Raw genomic sequence first — 22,090 nt, forward strand, 5'->3', positions numbered from 1 at the left:
AAGAACAAGGGACCTTCAATTTGGAAGCCCTCATTCCTGTCAAGAGGAGGCGTGTGGTAAATGTTGATCTGCTGTGTCATTAGAGGCAAGTCCCTTGGCCTCTCTGCCAAGATTTCCAGCTTAGGAGGAGTTGCTCTAGATGAATCCTACACTAATGTCAAAATGTGAAAAGCAAGTTTAGGAAGCTGTGCAGCCGTTGCCTCAGAACCATCCTCAGTGCCCCCTAGTGGCCACATCTGGGAACCACGAGCAGAACCAAGGAATTGAAGACCTTCAGGCTGAGACCACAACCCACTCCCACCGTCCAAAGGCAGAGGGTCTTCTGGAAAAGTAGGTTTCAGTTCCTTCTCCCAAGGTAACAACTCCCAACCCGAGGAAATGTCCACAGCACTTACCTAGAGTCTCACACACAGCGTAGAGCCGGGCTGGCCTCTGGTCTGCACAGGCTCCTGCTAGACAGTTGCCCTGGGTGAGGCAGCCCCTCTGGGAATGTGGGGCCTGGTTATCGCTGCTGTTCTTAGGCAGAGACTGCAGAGTTCCCCAGCGCACAGTAAGTATTCAATCCCCATGAAATTAATGCCGAGAATAAGGGCCTACCTTTGTGGGTGGCCTAGGTTAGGGCCAGGGCTTAGCCTGGAGCCACAGGTAGAGGGTCATGGCTAACCCCAGGCTGGGGTGGGGCTGAGACAGTCACCAGAAAACAGGACTTTCCTCCATCCTAAAGGAAACAACTGTCCTCTGCAGCTTGAGGCCCGCCTGGTGCTACAGGATCCAGCCTCTGGGGGCTGCTCCAGTGGTGTAGCAGTTAAGTTCATGTGCTCCACTGTGGCAGCCTGGGGTTCGTGGGTTCGGATCCTGGGCACAGACCTACACACCGCTCATCAAGCCATGCTGTGGTGGCATCCCACATACAAAAAAATAGAGGAAGACTGGCATGGAATGTTAGCTCAGGGCCAATCTTCCTCACCGAACAAACGAAAAAACAAAACCAAAGAATCCAGCCTCTGTTGGCCCCTCCAGGGCACCTCCTCACTCTCCTCTGCCTCCTGCCTACCTAGAAACTCTGGGGAAGCCACTCCCAACTCTTCCAAGTGAAGCCCCACCACAGACCTCTCTGCTGCCACCCCTCTGTCGTTCAAATCAGCAACATTGGCCGCCCCATCTGCACTTGCTGCTCTGACCTTCAACTCCTTCCTGCAAATTTACAGTCACCCTTTGACTCCCAGCTCAGGCCATGGGGTCTCAGCTCAACCAGGCACCCAGGGTTGGATTAGGGGCATCTCTGTCACAGGTCTGACCACCCTGTGTATCCTCAGCTGTTTCTAATGTTTCTGCCCCCAAGCCGCCTGCTCACAACCCTGGGCACAGAGGAGCAGTCTGTGGGGTGGATGGATGGCAAGGACAGGCATTTAGGCCGTGGGAAAGTTGGAATGGAGGCCTTTAGTTTCAGCTGGGGAGGGTCACCAGATGCTTCGTACTCACTGAACTGAATGGCATTAGAACAGAGAGAGGTGGCATCTTGCGAGACCCGGGCGTGGCAGGAACCCACTAGAGTGACAGCAGGCCAGGTCTCCCCCTTTGTGGTATAACTGAGGCCAGGGGCAAAGAACACGGTTTGAGCAATCCATAGTGACCCTTCCAGCTCAGCCATTCCAGGACCTTCCAGCTGGAGAGCAGCCCTTTACCACACGTGGGAGGCCGCTGTGAAGGGGCTCCGAGGTCCCCTGCCTCCTGGTAGGCACTCCGTGTGTAATCCTCTTGAGGGTGAGCTGGACCCAGTGACTGGCATCTAATGAAGAGAATATGGCAAAAGTGACAGGAGAGCAGTTCTGAGATTAGGTTATAAAAGACCCTGACTTCTGTCTTGCACTCTCTCTCTAATGAAGCTAGCAGTGTGTGTGAGCGACTCTGTGGAAAGGTCCGTGTGGCAAGGAACTGAGAGTGGCCTCTGGGAAGCAGCCAGTGAGGAATTGAACCCTGCCACCAACCACAGGAATGACCTCGGAAGTGGATCCCCAGAGTCAGGCCTTGAGAGGCTGATACCTTGATTGCAGCCCGTGAGACCCCGAAGAAGAGGGCCCAGCTAGGCTGGACCTTGACCACTGACCCTGAGAAACTAGACACGATGTTGTGTGCAGCCACGAAGTTCTGAAGTAGTTTGTTACACGGCAATAGATAACTAATACACCACACAGGGCCACGTGGGCCATCGGAGCAAGAGGGAGAGGGCTCGGCAGGCAGCTCAGATGGGCCCTGGTCTCCCCAAGTGTAAGTGGCAAGATGCAGATGCAGCCCCCAGCAATCACTCACAGAAGTCTCTCGTTTTTGTTTATTCATTTAGGAATATACAAAAGTCTGACATGTACAGTGATCTCACCAAGGAAAAACAGAACTCTGGGGGCGCTGGGCTTCCTCCCTGGCCCCCACCCTCTCATAAAGGCACAAATATGTGAGACATGGCTTCAGAGGCCTCCTGTCCTGGCACCAGTCTGCTGCTCAGAAGATCAGGGCCCTCTGTGGGCAGGAAGAGGAGCCCTTCCTCATACCTGCACTTGGGGGTGGGGGTTAAACAAAATGAGGCCACCGGGAAGTATGCAATTCAGGCCGAAGTTGGGCCAGGGCTGGGTCCACGGCGCCAGAAAATCAGTCACTACAACCAGAACGTGGTGGCTGGATAATCCCAGAGATGGTGCATCTAAGACAGCTCTGCTCGCCAGCATGGGATCACTGCCACTCCCAATCTTGCTCTGGAGGCCAGCCAGGCTCAGATTTGAAAGACTGGCGGGGGGCGGGGGCAGACAGGAGAGCAAGCTGGAGCATCCCAGCTGCTCATCAGTGCACTCTTCAGAATGGGACTAGTCTGCCCTCTGAGTCTCCCTCTTGGCAAGAGGAACCAGTCCTGCGGTCTAGGGTGGGGTAGCTGCGAGCAGAGGTGTTTGTATGGCAAGTGGCTTCTGCCCCTCATCCCACAGGGGCAAAAAGCAAATCATCTAACCGGCCTGAGTCACGAAGGGCTGTCCTTCCCCAGTTAACAGGACTGAGTTTTTTCCTGCAATTTTGGGAAGGGAAGTAGAAAGCTTGGTTGAGAAAACCATAAAGGACCAGATGTGTTAGCCATCACCTAGAACAGGACAACTGGAAGTGAAAGAGTGTGAAATATTCACTTTTTCCTTCTTAAAAAAGACCTAACATTATAATGGTTTAACAAAATTATTATAATTTCTTTTAAATAACCCACAGACACCCATGACGCTTCGAAATTTACAGAACAAAAAAAGCACTGGAGAACTTGGTAGAAAACAATCTGCAGCTGGTTGCTCCCAGGACCTGGTCCCTGAGGGCTGGCTCAGGTCACCTCAAGGACCTCAGTCTCCGGGAGGCCAAACTTGGTCTTGTGCCTGTCGAAGAGGTTCACCAGGGCCTCCATGTACATGGCGTGGTACAGGTCGATGTCCTGCTGGGTTGGGTGCTCCAGCTTGGGGATGGTGATGGGCTCACCCACTGCAGGGATGAGGCAGACGCTTCTGGTTAGTCAATTCCCTGGGCCCACCCTCCCTGGGCGTCCACCACGCTGTTGATGGCAATGACCCTGTGCTACACGCCAACCATGTGCAGGGACTGTGCTGAGTGCGCTCCCTATCAGGTTGACCCTTTTATAGATAAGAAGATGGAGGCCAGGAGCACACAGCCCCTGCCTGAGGCCACACAGCCACTGAGCAGCAGGTGGGATCAAGACTGGCTGCCCCCACTGCCCTCAGCTGGCAGCTCCTCTGGGAGTTACGGGACCAAGTAATGGCTTTGCTTTTGCCCTGCACTGGGCAAGTCACTATGCCTCTCTGAGCCTCATCTATCACACGGGCAACCTTCCTCATGGGGCTTTGCTGAGGATTCTGTGAAAGAACATGACATGCTTTGAACAATGTAGTAAGGGTGGGAGACGGAGGTGGAGACCAACACTCAGCCATCTGTGTGCATTGTCTTCTTATCCTGCTTTATCTCCATCCCAACTCATCCTGAAGCCCTGTCAAAGACACTGCTGAAATGTCTCCCAAGTTCACACACTCCTCTCCCATCTCCATGGCCATCCCCTTGGTCCAAGACATCTGCTACCACAAAGGCTGTGGACTGGTCCTGTGTCTTCCATGGTCGCCCCTTCTAACCCACGTTCTATCCAGCAGCCAGCCCCAAGGATCATTTTAAGATGCAAATCTGAACCTCCTCTCCCCAAAAACCTCAAGCAGCTTTCCATTCTTAAGGTGAAGAGCAAACTCCTTCACAAGGCCCCCAGGACAGGGGGCCTCTCCAGCCGCACCTGTGCACGGAAATGTCCCTGCTGCCTCACAGAGATCAGACCTGCTGTGGGACTTGTGTAAAACGAGAGTCAAGACTGAGTCTGGGTCATGTGACCTAAAATGCAGGAAGTTTCTGTGTACAAGTACAAAGCAGAAGACCAGTCCTGATAATCTGAAGTGTCTACGTGAGCTTTGGCCCCTACAGTCCATGGCTTGTGACCCACACACTCCTGCGTGATCTCTAGCTCGTGAATCGTTAACACCCACACATACGCACCCCCCTCCCATAGGTAATTCTTTGGAATCCTGTGAACGGTCCCAAACAAACCCAAAACAGCACAGCTGGGGGTCAGTTTTTTGCTACCCTTCTCACAGGCCTATGCTCCACTCATGTAGGTTCCTTTCTTTCTGTTCCTCAAAAATGGACACCACCTTGCTGCCGGAGCTTCACTTTGGCTACTGTTTCTGATAAAGACTCCCTTCCTCTCCTCTTTTGCTGGGTAACCCCTATTCAGCTAACAATGTAAGAGTCACCTCCTCCCGGGGTCCACCATGGCCCTCCAGAGCCCCCTGCACATCCCCGTCACACCTGTGGGTCCTTGCTGTAAGAGGGTCTTCCCTGAGACTCTGCTCTGCAAACAGAGAACCGCTGGGTCTTGTTTGCTTGCCTAGCACAGCTCGGCTCACCGCCATGCGACGATCCCTACGCTCCCGCCCCCACCACTCCTCCCGATGGGCACGCAAACCCGTCCTCACGGTTTAGAGCATGGCCATCAGAGCCAGGCAGCCTGGCTGTGAATCCTCACTCTCCCACTAGACAGCTGTGTGGCCCCCCGAGTTCAGGGTCTGCAGGCATGGAGGCTCACCGACGGTGGTGATGGGCTTCGGGTAGGGCAGGAGCCCCCAGGTATCGGAGGAGAAGAGGCCTCGGCCATGGAAAATGCACGGGGCGAAGCCGATGTACTTCTGGAACTTCTTCTGGACCCAGCGGCCCCAGGAGCCCTCCTCAAAGATCACCTGCTTGTACACCTCGTTCTCCCCGAAGGAGTAGATAGGAACCAGGTCGGCTCTGGAAGGGAGAAGTCAGGATCCGTTACACTCCAATCACTGCCTTTGGCTCCTCCTGTCAGCCCCAGAGGCGGGGACAACAGCCAAGTTCCCCTCCCCCAGGGGAGCAGCAGAATCGGCCGGGGGATGCCAAACCACAAGTCCCCTCACTACAGATTCGGACGGGCCTCTGTCTCCATTAGAGACTGGGGAGCATGTCAGGGCTTTGGGACCACTAGGCAAAGGGCAGGGTGAGAACCCTGTTCTGGAATGCCTGTTCTCTCATCCTTCGAGCCTGCCTCTGCCAGGAAGTTCTCCTTGGTCTCTCTGAGCCGTGTCATAGCCCTCAGCACACCGTCCTGTCTCTGTCTGTCCCTCCTCACTTCGCCCACCCTGAAGGCAGGGACTCGGTCTGTTTTGATTGTGTCCCCAGGGCCTGGCACCAGGCTGGACCCTGAAAAGCAGCCTCTTCTGAAGCCTGAAGTAAGGCCCTGAGGAGACAGACAGAAGGGCTGGGTGGGGCCTAGATGGCGTGGTTAGTGCCATCTTTAACTTGCGTGTGACTGAAGGCTGCACCCTCTCCCACCCCAGCTACGTTACTGCTGGAGGTCTGTCACCCCAGGGCCCTCCTCCTGAGGTCACCCAGGGCCCAGATACGGGAGGAAAACAGTGGACTTGGAGTCCAAAGAGCTCTGCTCTGCGCTTTACAATGTGGCCCTGCCCAGGTCACTTGGCCTTAGTCAGCTTTCTCAAATGGCAAATGGGGACGTCATCACCTGCAGGGTCACCTGCTGGGGAATCAGAGGGGCCCACAGAAGTGAACGTGCTCCACCAAATGAGATGTGCTGCACAGGTGGCTACACAGAATGTGCCTCTGGTTTTCCGGAAAAGGTCACAGAAATCCAAGCTGTCCAGCTCCTCTCTGCCTGTTCTCAGTGTCACCCCTCCAGGAAGCCTTCCTTGATGTTTCCAGCCATCCTCCTTCCTGGCCTCTTGCTCTCCTAGCAGCATGACACATTTGGGCACCACGGCATGGTCCCGCATATGAGCCTGGCCTCTTAGCCCACCTGCAAGGGCCCAGGGTACAAAGGCTGCGTCTTTGCCCCACTCAGAAACCCAGGCTACACTTGGAAAAACTTGGCCTGACCCTGTGGGCTCCAACCTCCCATCCCTACAGGATGGTGAACTCCCTACCACGCCTTCCTGGGGTCTGGTCCTTGCCTCCAGGAGCTGAGGAGCTGATGCCCCGGGCCAAGCAAAGCTTTGGAGGGTTGCATGTGCATGTACAGGTGTGTGTGCGTGTCCATGCATGTGTGCGTGTGCAGGGAGGCACCTACCCATGGCGCAGGGCCAGTTTCACAAAGCCCTTGCGGTGGCGCAGGGTGACCGCGTTCTTGCCGGGCATGGAGCTCAGGGACTCGGCCGCGCCCCCTACAACGATGATGATGGCATTGCCACTCCCATTCTTTGAAAGCAAGTAGTCTATTGTGTCCTGGTTCACAGGGCAGATGCCTGGAGGGGAGGGGGACACACAGTCAGGGCTGCCCACGGACGCACTCCCCACCCCCTGCACACAGTCAAGTACAGACAGAGCGAGCCCTGGCTTGAGCCCGGAGCTAACCCAGCCACTGAGTTGAAAGGCCCTGCATCAGCTGTTCCTCTTCCTGAGCCTCGGCTTCCCTATAACATGGGGATAATGATACCAGGTTGTTTAGGGAACTCATTCATTTGGAAAACATTCCCTGAGCTCCTAACCCTGCCAGGCTGGTGCCAGGTGCTGGGAATCCCAGTGAATCAGGCCGTGGGGATCACAGATGGGTGGATAACGACAGAGCCAAGGACAAGGATCAGGTTGTGCAGAGGGCAGCACAGGGGCTGGAGGCACCCAGAAACAGGTGAGAGGCGGCTGCCTGGGAAAGACGTTATCCAAGTTGAAGCCGGCAGACCATAGAACAGCTCTTCTGCTCAGCCCTGCCCACTGCACCTGGAGCAGGCTGCATCCCAGCACAGGACCAGCTGCGGGGCACGGTATATCGGCTTCCCAGCCTCTCTATCACCTGGCCCAATGGAGAGGCTCAGGCCTCGACCAGGGCGCCCAGCAGGGGTAGGCAGAGGTGGATGCTCACCTCCAGACATGAGGTACTCCCTCAGCACTGGCATCCGGAAGTTGCCGGCCAGCGTGGCCAGGTAGGGCCTTATGCCAGGGAACTTCTTGCTCACTTCCGTGGCCTCTGTGCTGAAGTTGCAGAAGGCACCGAGGCCCATGATGCCGTGGGGGTGGTAGCCAAAGATGTAGTTCCTGGTGGTGAGCAGGTTGTGCGTCTTCACCAGCTGCAGGCAAAAGCTCGGGTCAGAGGAAACGGGCCAGGAGAGGGGTCCTGGGGCACACCCAGAGGGTAGGGGAGGGACTGGGTGTGCCACGGCCCCTGGAGGACTGGAGAGACTCTCCACACCAAACCTCAGACTCTCCTCCCTGAGGCCACAGTGCCGGACACTCAGCGGTCACCGCTTGGAGAGAGGAAGGGAAACTTTCTCACTCGCTCCCCTTATTTCTCCAGCTAAACACACCAGGTCATCTTATCCACGCTCTGCCAGCCTCCTGCCTCCCCTGCCTCCAGGCCCATCCTCCTCACCACAGCCAGAGAGACTATTCTACAACCCAAACCCAACCCCCATCACTCTCAGATAAGGAGGGATGTCCAGCCCTCTTTATCGGGGTAAAGTCCAAGTCCCTTAGTTTGGCCAGAGAAGGGACAGTGCAGCTGGCCTGGATGGAAACTTCCTTCCAGGCAGCCAGGCTCAGCCTGGACTCTGATGCAGGAAGGACAAGGACAAGCAACAGTCACAGTGGGGGCAGGGAGGCAGCTGCACAGCTGGGCCAGCTGACCTGCGCTACTATCAACAGGGCTGTCCTGGGATGCTCTGAATGACGATCGGCTTGTTCGGGGCCCACCCCCTGCCCCGGCCTGCAGCTCAAGGGGCGGGTGGGTGGTACAAAGTTGCCCTAAGTTCTGGACAAGGAGAGCCACCCACCCAGCATTACAGGGAACCCGATGGGGGTGAGGGTGCTGAGGGGGATGCAGAGCAAGGGTATTTTGTTCAGAAAACATCACTTTTTTTTTATTAGAAAAATAACGAATAATCAGAGAACGTAAAAAATATGGGAAGGTAAAAAAAAACCCAAAGCACCAGTCAGATCTCTATCCAGATGAACCACTGATGGGTTGAGTCTTTTTTGCACTCAAATAGACACATGCTTTTTTTAAAAAATCATGAAATTGAGGTGCTGGGTTGCTACCACTTCTATGTAATTTTCTACCAAGCACATGATACCTATTTTTCCCTATCAACCTCCCTCAGCAACATGTCTCCTTGCGGCTGTCATTCTCTCGCACAGCTACGCCACACGTCACAGAATTGTCATCAAACTCTGATTGATGGACCTTTAAAAAGCTTCCAGAATGTCCCTCAGAAATAATCAATCCCTAAATACCTTATTTTTGTCCACATATCTGATTGTTTTCTCGAGACAAACTTGTAGAAATACAATTCCTGGGTCAAAGGGAATGAACATTTTGGTCTGGTGGGCTACCTGGCCTCTAGAGAGGTGACACTATGACATTCCTGCCTGCCGGGTTTGAAGGTGCCCACTTCCATGCTCCGGTGCCAGCTGGAGGCAGAGCCACGGGCCATTGGCAGAGTATCAAGAGCTTGGGTTTTCCATGACTCCAGATTTGGGAATCTCCTGGCTGAGGGAGGGACCTTGTGCTCTGTTTTGGGGGAGGGGAGTGCCAGTGGGTGGCTTTGGGGAAACTGAAATCTGAATCTTCAGGTGACGGAGGCCCGAGGGGGATGGAAGCAGGGGGGCTGGCACCAGCCCCAGCTCTGTAAGTGCCAGTGCGTGTAAGTGTGAGCAAGACCCTGAGTTTTACCCCCCGTTGCTTGGGACAGTCTACTCTTTCTCCCACTTTGCCTTTGGCAAGCAGATTAAAGCTGCTCAAACACGTGCCCAATTCCTGGCGGCCTAGATCATGGCTAGTGGGGAGGGGCGGCGAGGGGGCCCTGAGGGAGCCCAGCTGTCCACCAGCTTTGCAAGGCGCTTGCTCTGAGGGTCTGCCTCCTGAAGCGCAGGTCTGCCCAGCACATGAGCTCTCAGTAAAGCTGGGGTGAAAAAGCACCTTGCGCCAGCTCCCAGGGAAAGGCAGGCCTTGAGGCACGAGCTGAGACACCAGTACCAGACTGGGAACCTGCCCCTGAGCTGAAGGCTGGGCCTGCAAGCCCAAAGCACAGAACTAGCTGGAGAGCCCCGATCGCGGCCATTCCTTTGATTACGAGGTGGAGACTGAGGCTTAGAGAAAGGAGTCGCTGCTTCCCGGGAGGTCACAGCACATCCCCTCCCATCTCTAGATGAGGGCGCTCACCTACGCTTGTCCCTGGGCCTGGGTTGTAGACGTGTCACCTGGTGGAACCCTAGCTGGCTCTTTAAATCATTCCGTCCCTCCGCCAAGTCTCTATGTGGCAGGACATCTGGTTAATGAGGAGCCTTGGGGCACAGTGCAGGTTAACGGCCCTCGGTGGGCAACCCAGAAGAATGTGGGCATCTGACACAGCTTTAGTCTTGTCTTCAGTCCACACTCCCCTCGCCCCAGGGCTGGACAGGGTGTCCGTTCTGGAGGGGGGAGGAGGGACACTGCTGATGACGGCTCTGCTGACATGCCTACTTTCATGTCCCCTGTCTTTCCATGGCAAAGTCTCAACCCAAGGGGGTGCCCAGGCCAGGCCTGCTGGCTAACACGAGCCTGCGACACATTCCTGGCAAGTCACTCCTCACACCCCGCCTCCTAGGGCAGGACAGTGTTCAGATAGACGTGTCCCACTCTGGCACCATAAAGAGGAAGAAGCTCAGGCCCAGAGAAGAGCAGAGACTTGCCTATGCTTCCACAGCAGGGCACAGCGGCAGAGGACTGCAGGAGAGAGAACACGGGCCCTGAAGCAGACAGCCCCAGGTTCTATACCAGACCTGCTACTGACTTGCTCTGTGACCTGACGACAGTCTCTCCTCTCTGGGCCCCAAGAGGCTCACCTGTGAAGCGAGGCAGATGGGCAGAGAGAGGATTCTAAGCTCAGAGAGTCTTTCCTAGTCCCCTCTCCAAAGATCCTACCTATACCTCAGGGAGAGGTGACCCAGCACAGCCCACTCCTCTTCCAGCCAGCCAGTGGTCCTGGTGGCTGATGCTAACACATGAGCCCCACCTCTGCTGGGAGAAGGGACGCCCTCTGGGTCAGCTGAGCTGCTCTGGTGGCAAAGAGCAAACAGCTTCACCAAGAAGGGAGTGGGGAGGGCTGGGGGGGTGGCGACAGCTGGAGGCTCTTATGACCCAACCACTGGCAAGGGGCTGGGAAAAGGGGGTGGGGGACAGGGGGTCATATACAAAGCCACAGAGCGTCAGCCCTGACGTCAGGTCACCAAGGCCAAACCCTCCCTGAACAGAAGGGGAGACTGAGAGCCCTAAGGGGCAGGGGCTGGGCTGCGGTCCCCAGCAGGCAAGAGCAGAGCCCACACGGGCTCAGTGCCCTGGGCCTGCCGCAGGCCCAGCTTGGCTTTGGTCCCAGTGCCCAGGAGCCCTCAGAGGGCCAGCTCTCATGTGCCCTACGGCCACTACTCTCAGCTGCCTTCTGGGAACAGAGGTGTGATAAGGGACACGGGCTTTTGTTTTGGTTCTTTTGGAATGGCGCCTGCCTGTCACAGGTCTGACCAATGGTCACCAGGTCATCCTGTTCTGGATAGAGGACGCCACTGGCCTTAAGGAAGCTTCCTGAGGGGCAGGTCACTGAACATGGGGGCTTGGCCCTGGAGGTAAGGGCCCCAGCAGAGAGACCAGAGTCCATAACCCCTCAGACTCAACCATAATTTACCACTTTTTATCACAGGAACAGCTCCACTTTGCAGACAAGGCAGGTGAGGCTCGGTGAGCTTCAGAAGTGTGCCTGTGGTCCCATGGGCAGAAGGGGACCAAGTCTAGCAGGATCCTCTAGGTGGTGAGCCCACCTGAGAGCAGAGCCCAGGACTGACTCTTCTGGGTCCCCCTGCCCAGCAGAGCTTAGCTATGGAGGTCAGTGAATGGAGTGACAGAGCAGGAACTCAACCTCGGTCTCCAATAGCAGAGCAGAGAGGGGGAGACCCAGGGCGTGGGACTCAATCCAGTGGGGAAATCAGGGACCAAATCTCTCCCAGAGAAACAGGCAGTAGGAATGCAGTGGGAAAGAACCTGAGGCTCAGATTCAGGAAGCCCAGATTCTAGTACTAACACGGGCAGGGACTCACTGGGCAACCTGGACCAGTCCTTGCTCCTCTCTGGGACTCAGTTTCCTCACCTCCAAAATGAGAGAGCTGGGTCTTATGATGCAACATCCTCCCAGCACCAAGAGCCTTGCATTCCTTGCAGCTGGAGAGACGGGATCAGGAAAAGGGAGGAACAGGAACCCTGACCCCAAAGGTCCTGGGAAAACTGGGCTCGGGCTGGGGTGGGCAGAGGGAGCCAGCCCTAGGGCCGTCCTCACAATACTGAGTGCAGGGGAGGAATGTAGGGTTACCCGGCCACCTCCCCCAGGCAGCACGCCAGGATGTCTCAGTCGCTGACTCACAACAGCAAACATACACCACCTACGTCATGCACAAAACCTCCACACTCACACACACTGCCTCTGCTCTGCAGACCCCACTGCCTTCTGCTGCGTCACCTCAGCAGCTAGGATGTGCCGGGGCTGGGGTGCTCAGTGAGGTGGCCAGACAGGTCTTTCTCTTGCAGGAAAAACCTTCAGGTTTCTGCCAGGTATCCACAATCCACCAGCTTCGCCCATGGGCACCAGGGCCCAGATGCCTCTGCCTTGCCAAGCTAGCTTGCAGACCACAGGCAGGGGCCAGACAGAGATGAGACTGAAGCCAGACCACCGTTTACCCTGGCAGGACCTTGAGGTTAGCCCCAGAGAAGATGGGTGCTCCGAAGACCAGGGTGGGGGGCCCACAGCAGCCAATGATGCATCAGGAAGGAAACCCAGAGACCAACTTGGTCTAAACTTGCTTCCTATGAGAAGACTGCACCCTCGAAGGGACTATGCCTTGTCCAGGGTCACAGTGAACTTTTCCTGCCTCCGTTCTCCAAGGCTGAGGGAAGTCTGAGTATCTGCCCAAGCTTATTTCCCACAGCTCTGCTGCACAGAGATGCAGCATGCTGTCCTGGGAAGAGCCCAGCCTTTGAGGCAAGACAGTAACTGGAATCTTGGCTCAGCCCCTCACTAGCCTCATTCAGCTTTGCTACTCTCTGACCCTCAGTTCCCTCTTCTGTGAAAAGGGGATAAAGTGAATACTCGCCTTACAGGGGTGCTGTCAGGCTTAAAGGAGACTCCTTGGGGAAAGACGCTGGCTCCTAGAAGGCCCCCAGTAAAGATCCTCCCTCTGCCCTCCACCTCCTCACCAGTTCCTACACCCCAGGCTTCTTCTCAGTCTCAGGCCCTCTGCTCTCACTATTTTCCCCACCTCTTCAGTGCTACTATTTTTAAGATGGAATTCTAGGAGCATCTGCTCCAGAAGCCTTCCCCAAGCACTTCAGCAACTAGGGTCTCACCCTTCTTTCACTGCACATCAAATTTCCTGGGCCCTATTTCCGTGGCCATGACCCCCAGCAACCCACCTGAAACCGGCTGAGAGAAGTGATATTTCTGCAAAAGCTTCAGAAGGAAAGAAAGCCCCTCCAACCTATTGCTTTAAGCTCTATCCTTAGTTCAGGCCAGATGGACTTGGGACCACCTTGGTGCTGCTCTTGACAAATCACCTCTTTTTGCTGAGGAAGACTGGCCCTGAGCTAACATCTGTGCCCATCTTCCTCTACTTTATATGTGGGATGCCTACCACAGCATGGGGTGCCAAGCGGTGCCATGTCCGCACCCGGGATCCGAACCGGCGAACCCTGGGCCGCTGAAGCAGAATGTGCGCACTTAACCACTGCACCACCAGGCCAGCCCCTGAAACATCTTTTAGATCCAAATGCTAAAAGAAGTCTTGTTTCTCTAAGGAACTAGCAAGCCTTTTCCAAAATAAGAACCAACATCTATCATGTTTCCCTTTTTGCCTCGGCTGCCAGGAAGCTCCAAGCTGACTATGAAGCTCAACCACTGCAACTCTGCTGACCCTTGTGGCTGAAATACCAGTATTTTTTTAACCCTAAGTCTTGATTTTTCTTTTTACCCTTTATGGCATTATTTGTATCCTGAATTGCCTCAAATCTGCATCAAGTTGGGTAGAGTATGAATAGTGAGAGGCATCACATGGTTTAACTCAGCACATGTGGTCACTGTGGATGGGTGGGTTAAGGCTTGAGTTCAGATTTCCCAGGCACTCCCACCCTCCCAAGATGACCCCCACAAGTCTTTACCTGGATGGGAAAGTAGTCTCGAAAGTAGCGCCACATAGCCCAGTTTCGGACCCACTGTGACCTCCTGCCACCTTCCAGGGAACAAAACACAGTGTTGGGAATGGGGGGGAGGGACAGGTGATGTTTGGGCAAGGGAGACAAGACAGAGCCAGCGTGAACCCTGAGGTAGGTGACTATTGCCCTCGGCAGCATCTCCCCCTCCCTCCGGGCCCCTTTCCACGCTCGTTCTCTCATGTTCTGCAAACCCTTGACTGAGCGTGAGGTCCTATGAGGGCAGGACAGTGCCCTCTGAGTTTTTTACCACCCCACCCCCATCACCACACCCTGGCCTGGTGCTCTTCACACAGTAAAAGGGCAGCTTGTGTAGGAAGGACCGTCCCAAGGGCAGGGGGGCGTGGACAGGGGACCTCTGCTCTCACCTTTCTTGGGCGTGTTCCAGTCGAACACCAGCCAGGTGAAGTAGAGCACGGCGATGAGCCAGCAATCAGTGCAGAACGTGTATAGGAGGATGACACTGCAGGACACTCCTGTGGGGGAGGCAGACAGCCACGGATCAGGAAGCGTGGGCCTCAGTCTCCCCTCTGGGCAAAGGTTCTTGGAGTGAGTGAGTGTTTACAGTGGCACTAAGCTAGGCACAGCTGGGGGCCATGGGCAGGGGACCCCCAGCCCCGGCCTGGGGAGGAGCGCGCTGCCAGGGACAGGAGCCTCATCTCCTAATGCTGATGGGCTGGCTGCCCTGGCGCTGAGGGCACACGGGCTCCCTGTGGTCTGGGCAGCAGTGTGGAGGAGCAGACTCCAGCTTCTTGTGAAGCTGTCCTCAGAGCTGTCCTTTCCGCCCCCTCCTTGTGCGTCTGTCTCCCCACCCCCGTACCTGGCACAGTTCCTGTGGACAAGGGGAGGGACCTAACCAGTGCCCCCCCATCTCAGGACTTGGGCTGAACCACTGTCTCAAGTGTGTAGCAGAGGGACTTCCACCCCATTCTAGAGACAAGAACAGTGAGGCTTGAGGGGGAGATAACTTCCCCAAGGTCACCCAGCAGGACAGGGGCAGAGCCAGGATTCAAACCCAAGTCTGACTGTTAAGTCCCTAATCTGCCCAGGCTTTATAAACTCACCAAATATTAGAAGCCCTGTTCTGCCACTGGAGGGACCTGAGACTGGTGGTCGGGGTGGGGCAGGGGTTCCCACCCCAGAACAGGGGCTGGCCCCTTCCAACACAGCAGAGTGCCCGGCAGGCCCAGACCAAAGCCCAGAGCCCATCAGCCCCCTCTCAAAAACCCCAGCAGGACCTTGGAAGACTCCCTGGGGCCAGCTCCCCGTGGTCACTTTGCTCTGGGCCTCCCAGCACTAAAAGGAAGGAGGTCTGTGCCAAACCTGCCTTGCCTCGTGGCTCCCTGCAGATGCCCTCTGCAGGCAGTCCACCTTCCCGGTTTTTACCCAGCCTTCAACGCCTCGCTCAGCCCTCCTCTCTTCCAGAACTGTTCTCTAATATCATACTGTCCTCCCGAGTGGATCTCTCACCTCTGAACTCCCCACACGAGGGGGGCCACATCTTCTTTGCTCCCTGGCACTCAGTACAGGGCCAGGGGCAGCAGGTACTCATGCCTGGTGGAAGTGTGGCCTGCGTCCAGCACCCTCCCCACTGCCCAGGGAGGGAAGCCAAGCCCTGCCACGCCCCCCACCTCTGCTGGGCACTGTGCTGGTCATGGGTGCTCAAGGGCTGCCTGGCCCTGCATTCCGCTCTGGTCTGCCCCCCAGGCTGAGCCTCCTCTGGTTTCCTGAGGGAGAGGGGAAGGCCAGACACAGACTCTCCATGGGCCTAAGGGCAGCAAAATGGTAGTCACTTGTTGTCCACGATCCAGTCCTGTTCTAGCCTCTCCCCAAGGGAGTGAAAAGTGGCACGACTATCTTGGGAGGGGCAGTGAACAGAGAGTGACCAGGTGTCCAGTTCTTCAGGACCAGATAAGGAGTGTGACATCACTGATAAGGATGATGAATCTCTAGAGAAGCATTTGCAGCCTACAAAAACCTGTGAAAGGCAAACTGTGAAGTACTTAAGGCTGCTTGGTGAATGGCTATGTCTAAGTTAAGGACGCTTACAAAGTCATTCACGTTGTTGAGCAGTTTGCCTCTGGTCCCCTTTCTTAGGTCTGCAAAAAAGGTCACTCTAGGCCCCTAGACTCCACAGGTGTCCAAGCTCCTTCGGAGGCTAGGTGGATGCTCCAGGTGGGCCTGGGCGGGGCTGCAAGGCTCAGGCTCAGGGCTGAGCAGCCCAGAAGCCTCGCTGGTGTCAAACCCCTAACTTTCTTGGTGGGTAGAGCGACCAGAGCGGGCTGAGCCCCAGGGCCCACTGCCTAGGCATCTGGGCTCTCTGGGAAGGCAGGCATCCCTACCTACCCGTCCTCACACTGGTGCTAAGGTGCCCTGGATGGGGGAAAAACAAACAGGGAGCCCGAGACTGCATCCAAGATGGGGACCTTCTCACCTGGGGGCCCACTCCCCAAACCCTCCGTATCCACAGCCCCTCTCGCTGCACTTGCCATCTGGCTCCTCATTGTCTGCCTCCCCGTGAGACTCCTTCCAGCAGACAGCCCTTCATCCCGAGCTCCTCAGGAGCTGGAAGCGGGGCACGTTAACCTCTCCAGCCCCAGCAACCAACACAGGAAAGATTTATTGAGCAAAAAAATGAACTAAACCCATCAAACAACCTTCCTTTCTCAGAGCCTAACCCCTGCCCTTTGAACAATGGGCTCCCACTCCACCCTCGTGGGGCTGCAGCAGCAACTACCGCCACTGGGTCCAGGAGAGGCAAACACCTTGTGGACCCGGCTGGCTCCCAATGGGGACAGTTCAGGACCACCTTCACAATCATCTCCTCCCCACACACCATGGGGAAGTCTGGGACTCAAAACTCTGATCCCCAAGGCCCGTCAGCCGGGCGGCGTGTGGCTCGCTCAGTGGCAGGGAGGCAGCAGTGGGCCCGTGAAGAGCATGGATGCGTTCTTCCAGGAGGCCCCGGCCCTGCCACTCCCTGGCCAGGCCCATCCCTGAGCCTCGATTTCCTTACGGGGTGTTGGGAAGATTACAAGAGACGAGAAGAGGACGTGACACACTGCTAAGTGTCCCATCTGGGGATCTGTGGTCTTGGACAGGAGAAAAAATGACATCTTAATCTACACCCATCTCTTCTGGAAATCTATTAGTATTTCCTTCCTTTACAAATGTAACAGAGCACAGCAGTATAGCAGTACCTGCTGACTGTGACATCGACAGAAAACAACACATCACATTTACAGCAGTCGCAGACAGCTTGAAAAATCACTTATTCTCATCATTACTTAAGAATTATGATAATGATTACGCCTGCTGCTGAGTCTTTTTATTTAATGCACTAATAAAAAAGCATGTGTTACTATATATCTAACTCAACTTCTTAATGTGTGCATGTTTATATTTCAGTATCATTGGGTTACTCTGGAATCCAATGTATTTTGTATCACACATTTAAGAACACTGAGAAAGGTTTATAGCCTTTACCAGAATACCAGAGGGTCCCATGGCCCAAAAATAGTGAAGGGTCACTCTGTTCCAGAGGGAGGCCGACTGGCCCACAGCAGCCTTTGCAACACCAGGCAAACCTCAGACAGCAGATCTGGGTGGTGGTGGGAGGGAGCGGCTGGGCTGCTCAGGGCAATAATCTCAGCAGCAGCACGGGAGTCCTGTCAGCCCAACCAGGCTTGGCTCCCTCTAAGAAAGGGCGTTGGGAAGATGCTGAACCAGTTTCTGGGCTGTGGTTGGGCTTGGTGGATTGTTAACCTACAGCAGGGGGCCAGACCCGGTCGTGTGCTGCATGGTTGGGGTTCTACCAGCTGCTCAGCTCCCCAACAGCCAAGTTCTGACCCACTAAGACAGGGGTAGTGGTGGCTTCTCAGTGCCAACGGGGACTAAGGGAGCTGGTGCAGCAGCCTAGGCAGGGGGCTGGGAGGCTGGAGTCCATGGGGTCTTGTCCTGGCCCCACCACATGCTTCTCATGTGATTCTAGGCAAGGCTCTGCCCTTACTGCTCCCTATCTGACAATGGAGGGGGCTGCACTGTGCTCTCGACCCCAGGATTCTAATAGGTGACTGAATGCAGGACAAATTGGGGGTCTGAGCCCTGAGGGAGCCAGACTAACCTGCTCTGTTCTCCAGACCAGTGTTTATCTTTTTGAGGCCATAAAAATCTGAGGATAGCAATTGCTCTTCACCCCAGAAAAATGTGGACATACTCTCATCAATAATTCTGCACCTAATTTTAGGGGTTCATGGACCCCCCCCCCCCCGACTAGAGCCCACTCTTGGGCCTAAAGGTGAAGACTGGCTGGTTCAGACCAGCTCCACTCATTCTGGGCTCCTCGGCAAGCGCTGTGGGCTTCCACTCAATTCCCAACTATGCCACTTAATGAGCTTCACAGTCTCAGAGTCACTGGACCTCCACCAGTTTGCATTTCCTCACCTGGGAAGAGGGAAGTCAAGAAAAGCCAAGTCCAGTGCCTGGTCCATGGTGGGGCTTGAGAAATAGCACCCCTGGCCCATGCCTCTGCCCTGCAAAGGGCGGGAGGGCAGCACAGAGCTGCCCTGGCAGTGGGGTCTCAGAGGCCCCCAGGCCTAGTGGAAGGACGGCTGCTCAGCAAGGCCTTAGTGACTCCTGGTGGTCCCCATTGGGCTGGACAATCCTGAGGGGTGGGCTGCCCACAGCACTGGAACAAGCAGGTCTGTCTGCCCCAAAGTGCTGGGGAGGCCACCTACTCTGCTGAGGACACAGGGGCCTCAGGAAGAGAAGAGGCTGCTGGGAGAGCAGGGGTGGGCCCAGGCACAGGCCTGACCCTCCTCCCAGACAATCCCTGACGTCCTGACCCTGGTCTGGATGGCAACCCCGGGAATGAGGCACCAAGCCAGAACTGTCGGCAGGTACTGCTAATGTTACTGTGCTCTGTTCTATATGTAAAGAAGGAAATACTAAATTTTCAAACAAAATGGGCAAAGATTAAGATGTCATTTTCTTTCCCATTCTGAGTCCAACCAGAGCACTGGGTGGGAGATGCTGAGAGAAGGGGGTAAACACTAATCGGGCCGTGGGAAGCAGCTGGGGACGGTGTTCCATGGAGGGTGGGTGAGGGGTGGGAGCGGGATCTAAGGGCACCTCTCCCGGCAGCTCCCATGTCATGGGGGCCCACCACGACCAGGCCCTGTGCTTCTTTTCTTCAATCCCCACAAATGCCATATGAAGTCGGCAGCATTTTCCTTCCACTTGAAACAAGGAAACTAACTTCCAGAGAGCTCAGGGAAGCCGTGGAAGGTCACAGAGCTGGTCTGTGATGGAGTCGGGCACCACAGCCCCTGAGACAAAGAAGCACACCTGCTGGGAAATCTTCGTCGGTAGGCAGGGTGGCACGGGGGAAATGCACAGGCTTTGGGGGTCCTACAGACCTGGATTCAAACCAGTGTGACTAGGACAAGTTACTTAGCTTCTCTATGTGTAAAATGGGAACACACCACCAGCTCCCACGGAATCACACTGACCCTGGCCCTCGGAGCCCTGGCTTACCCATCACGAGGAAGGTCAGGACCCACTGCAGCACCGAGATGACCTGTAGCTGCTTTTCCACCTGGGACCTGTTGAGCCAACTGATGGAGAAGAGGTCCTGGAGGGCGGAGAGGATGCTGGAGCCAGTGCCTGCAGCAGAGGGGAGCGTCAGCCTCCTGCCACCCTTGCCTCCAGCCTTAGAGTCCCCGATACCTACCCACCTCCCACAGGCACCTTCCCAGGTGTGACAGGAGCCTGGGCCACAAAATCAGGCAGCCCTGGGTTCGAATCCTAGCCCGGCCACCCAACAGCTTTGTAATTCTGGGCTGTTCACATGCTTCCCTGTGCCCCAGTTTCTATATATACCCAATGCGAATGGTGTCCCCGCCTAGGGTCATTTGGAAACCAAATGAGGTATCCAAAGGGCCCAGGGAGAGCTCTCCATAATTGCCAGTTCTCTTCCCTCCCCTCCACCCCAATCAAACTCCTGTCCTCATTCTTTATCTGGACCCAGTACAAATATTTAATCTTTGCTATGTGTGTCTGTGAGGCCAAGGACAGAGGTTCAACATCCCATGTGCAATGTTTTTTTCTCCAAGTGTACTTTGAGCACCCCCAATCCCTGCCCCACCCCTCTTATCGCCAGGGCTGACACCCTGCCCCAGGGTGCTGAGCCCTTGTGCCTCCACCCCAACACCATCAATATCACCACCACGACCACCTTCAGAGAGAGCGACACTTTGAGCTTCATCTCAGTGCCCAAAGTTTGCAGCCCAGAGAGGAATCAGGCAGGGGCTTTGCTTCCCCAAAGGACCCAGTGGCCAGGGAACTTTGGGAAGCCTGGGGCACGGAGGCTGCAATTATGGTTGCTACCAAGCAAGTGCCAAGCCTAGAAGTTAGCACAAGATGTGCCCATTTAACTGGCTCTGTGCCTGTGCCCCCAGGATGACGCCCTGGACTCCAGCGGCTGATGAGCAGTGGGACCAGAAGGCCTGGTGACTGCAGAAGAAGCAGCACCGGGGAACAGCACGGGCAAGGCCCTTAGTCCATACCCCGTTCCTCCTGGCAGCTGGACCAAAGGAGCAGGCCACTCCAAACGCCCCCATCTGCTGAGCCCTAACTGCACGCTCCTCACTCATCACATCTTCACTGACTGCCCAGTGTGTGCCAGGCAGACACTCCTTCACACCACCCACTCTGCAAGGCCCCAAGCACGCGAGTCACAGTCTTGTCCTTGAGGGTCTCATGACCTTTCACCCTGGCCTACTGCTGGGAGGGGACGGGGCAGGAGCTTCGGGGCTTACACTCAAGCCTTTGCGTTTCTTCAAAATCTGCAGAGCAACAAGGTCGCAGCAGAGTTTAGAAAGGAAATAACCCTTGCTTTGACTTTTAGGAGGCACATAGATAATGGCAGGCCTCAAGGCAGACAGGCCCGTCCTGTCCCCTTTAGCTGGTCTAACAGATCAGAGGGAAGGGGCCTGGTACAGCAGAGGAGCCAGACTCAGGTTCAAACCCTGGTTCCACACATTATGTGACCCCAGGCAAGACTGCGAGGACTCACGGCCGTGTCCCCAGGGCATGGCCTGGGTCTGATCCACTTCTGGGTCCCCAGTGGCCTGCCAGGGCCTGGCCCAGAATGAACACTCAGAAAGGTTTGCTGAGCGAGAGGAAGGGCAGGTCTCTGCTCAGGCAATTCCTCAGGCCCCTGGGCTCCCTCCCCGCAGGGCTGGGTGACAGGTATGCTGCCCACGTGTCTGTGAAGCTTTGGGGCACAAAGCACTTCCCTAGGCACCCTGATTCCCCACCAGGCCTGTGAGTTTGGCATCATCACTCCCATTTTGACAGTGATAAAGGCGGCTCAGGGAAGTGACATGGCCAAGGTCACTCAGCCAGAGGGAGGCAGAACTGGACTCAGTTCAGGTCCAAATTCCAGTCCTGTGTTCCATCCCTATGCTGCAGGTCCCCCCAGGTTTCTTCTCTCTTCTCCGCACAAGACAGTGGGGAAAGGCTGGGGGGAAGACAGGGGAAAATGAATGACCTGTTTTCCTTCAGAGTGGTGGGCTAGGAGCAGGCATCCTGTGCAGGGAGTGGCAGCAAGCCTTGGGGTTCCAGTCCCAGTTCTGCCACTGACTCGTGTGTTACCTCAGCCAAGTCACTTCACCTCTCTGGGCTTCAGTTTCCCCATCTATAAAATGGGGGTAGGAAGGATGAACTCTACAACCTCTTCGACTGCTGGGACTCTGGTGTCCACCCTCCTGAGGGTATACCTAGAGGCTTGCCATCTTGCAACAGCCCTGATCCAGGTGCCCAGCAGACGGTAAGTGGAGGTTCAGTTGAACACCCCTAGGCCACTGCTAGACCTCACCACCCAGCTGTCAGTACCTCTCTGCCCCAGCTGTGGCTGGGAGGGGTCCAGCAGAAGTTGGCATGGATGCCAGTGCTGCAATCAGATGCCGCCACTGCTACCACCTTCACACCCAGCCTGTCTCCAAGTCCTGGGTGGGGCCAGCAGGAGCCTCAGCATCCAGCCGAGTCTCAGCTCCAACCTGCTCCCTTGGCACCCTGCCCCCTCTGTGCCAGTCCCACTGCGGCCGGTGTCTATTTACTTGGTCACCCTCCTCTGCCAGCAACTCCTGGGTGCCGGGGCTGGTACCTGGTTCATCCATGTGCCCAGAGCCCTGCCCAGAGTCTGGTGAGAGAAGGAGCTCATAGAGGTTTACTGCACGAACGAACAAACCCACAAGCCCCAGAGGC

At 55.9% G+C, this 22,090-nt stretch overlaps 1 protein-coding gene across 1 annotated transcript in view; it reads right to left on the minus strand.

Annotated features, from left to right (window-relative positions):
• Positions 1–2,315: 2,315 nt before the first annotated feature.
• The window catches only part of DGAT2 (diacylglycerol O-acyltransferase 2), a 30,620-nt gene continuing 10,845 nt past the window's right edge, over positions 2,316–22,090 (minus strand). Inside the window, exons 2-8 of the mRNA XM_023645689.2 lie at positions 19,358–19,486; positions 14,191–14,298; positions 13,772–13,842; positions 7,466–7,670; positions 6,677–6,851; positions 5,159–5,361; positions 2,316–3,501 (exon numbers count right to left, since the gene is read on the minus strand). Coding sequence (XP_023501457.1) covers positions 3,347–3,501; positions 5,159–5,361; positions 6,677–6,851; positions 7,466–7,670; positions 13,772–13,842; positions 14,191–14,298; positions 19,358–19,486 — 1,046 coding nt within the window. The 3' untranslated portion in view covers positions 2,316–3,346. The remainder of the gene's footprint in view (positions 3,502–5,158; positions 5,362–6,676; positions 6,852–7,465; positions 7,671–13,771; positions 13,843–14,190; positions 14,299–19,357; positions 19,487–22,090) is intronic.

The sequence above is a fragment of the Equus caballus genome, chromosome 7 (assembly GCF_041296265.1).
Source record: "Equus caballus isolate H_3958 breed thoroughbred chromosome 7, TB-T2T, whole genome shotgun sequence".
NCBI lineage: Eukaryota > Metazoa > Chordata > Mammalia > Perissodactyla > Equidae > Equus > Equus caballus.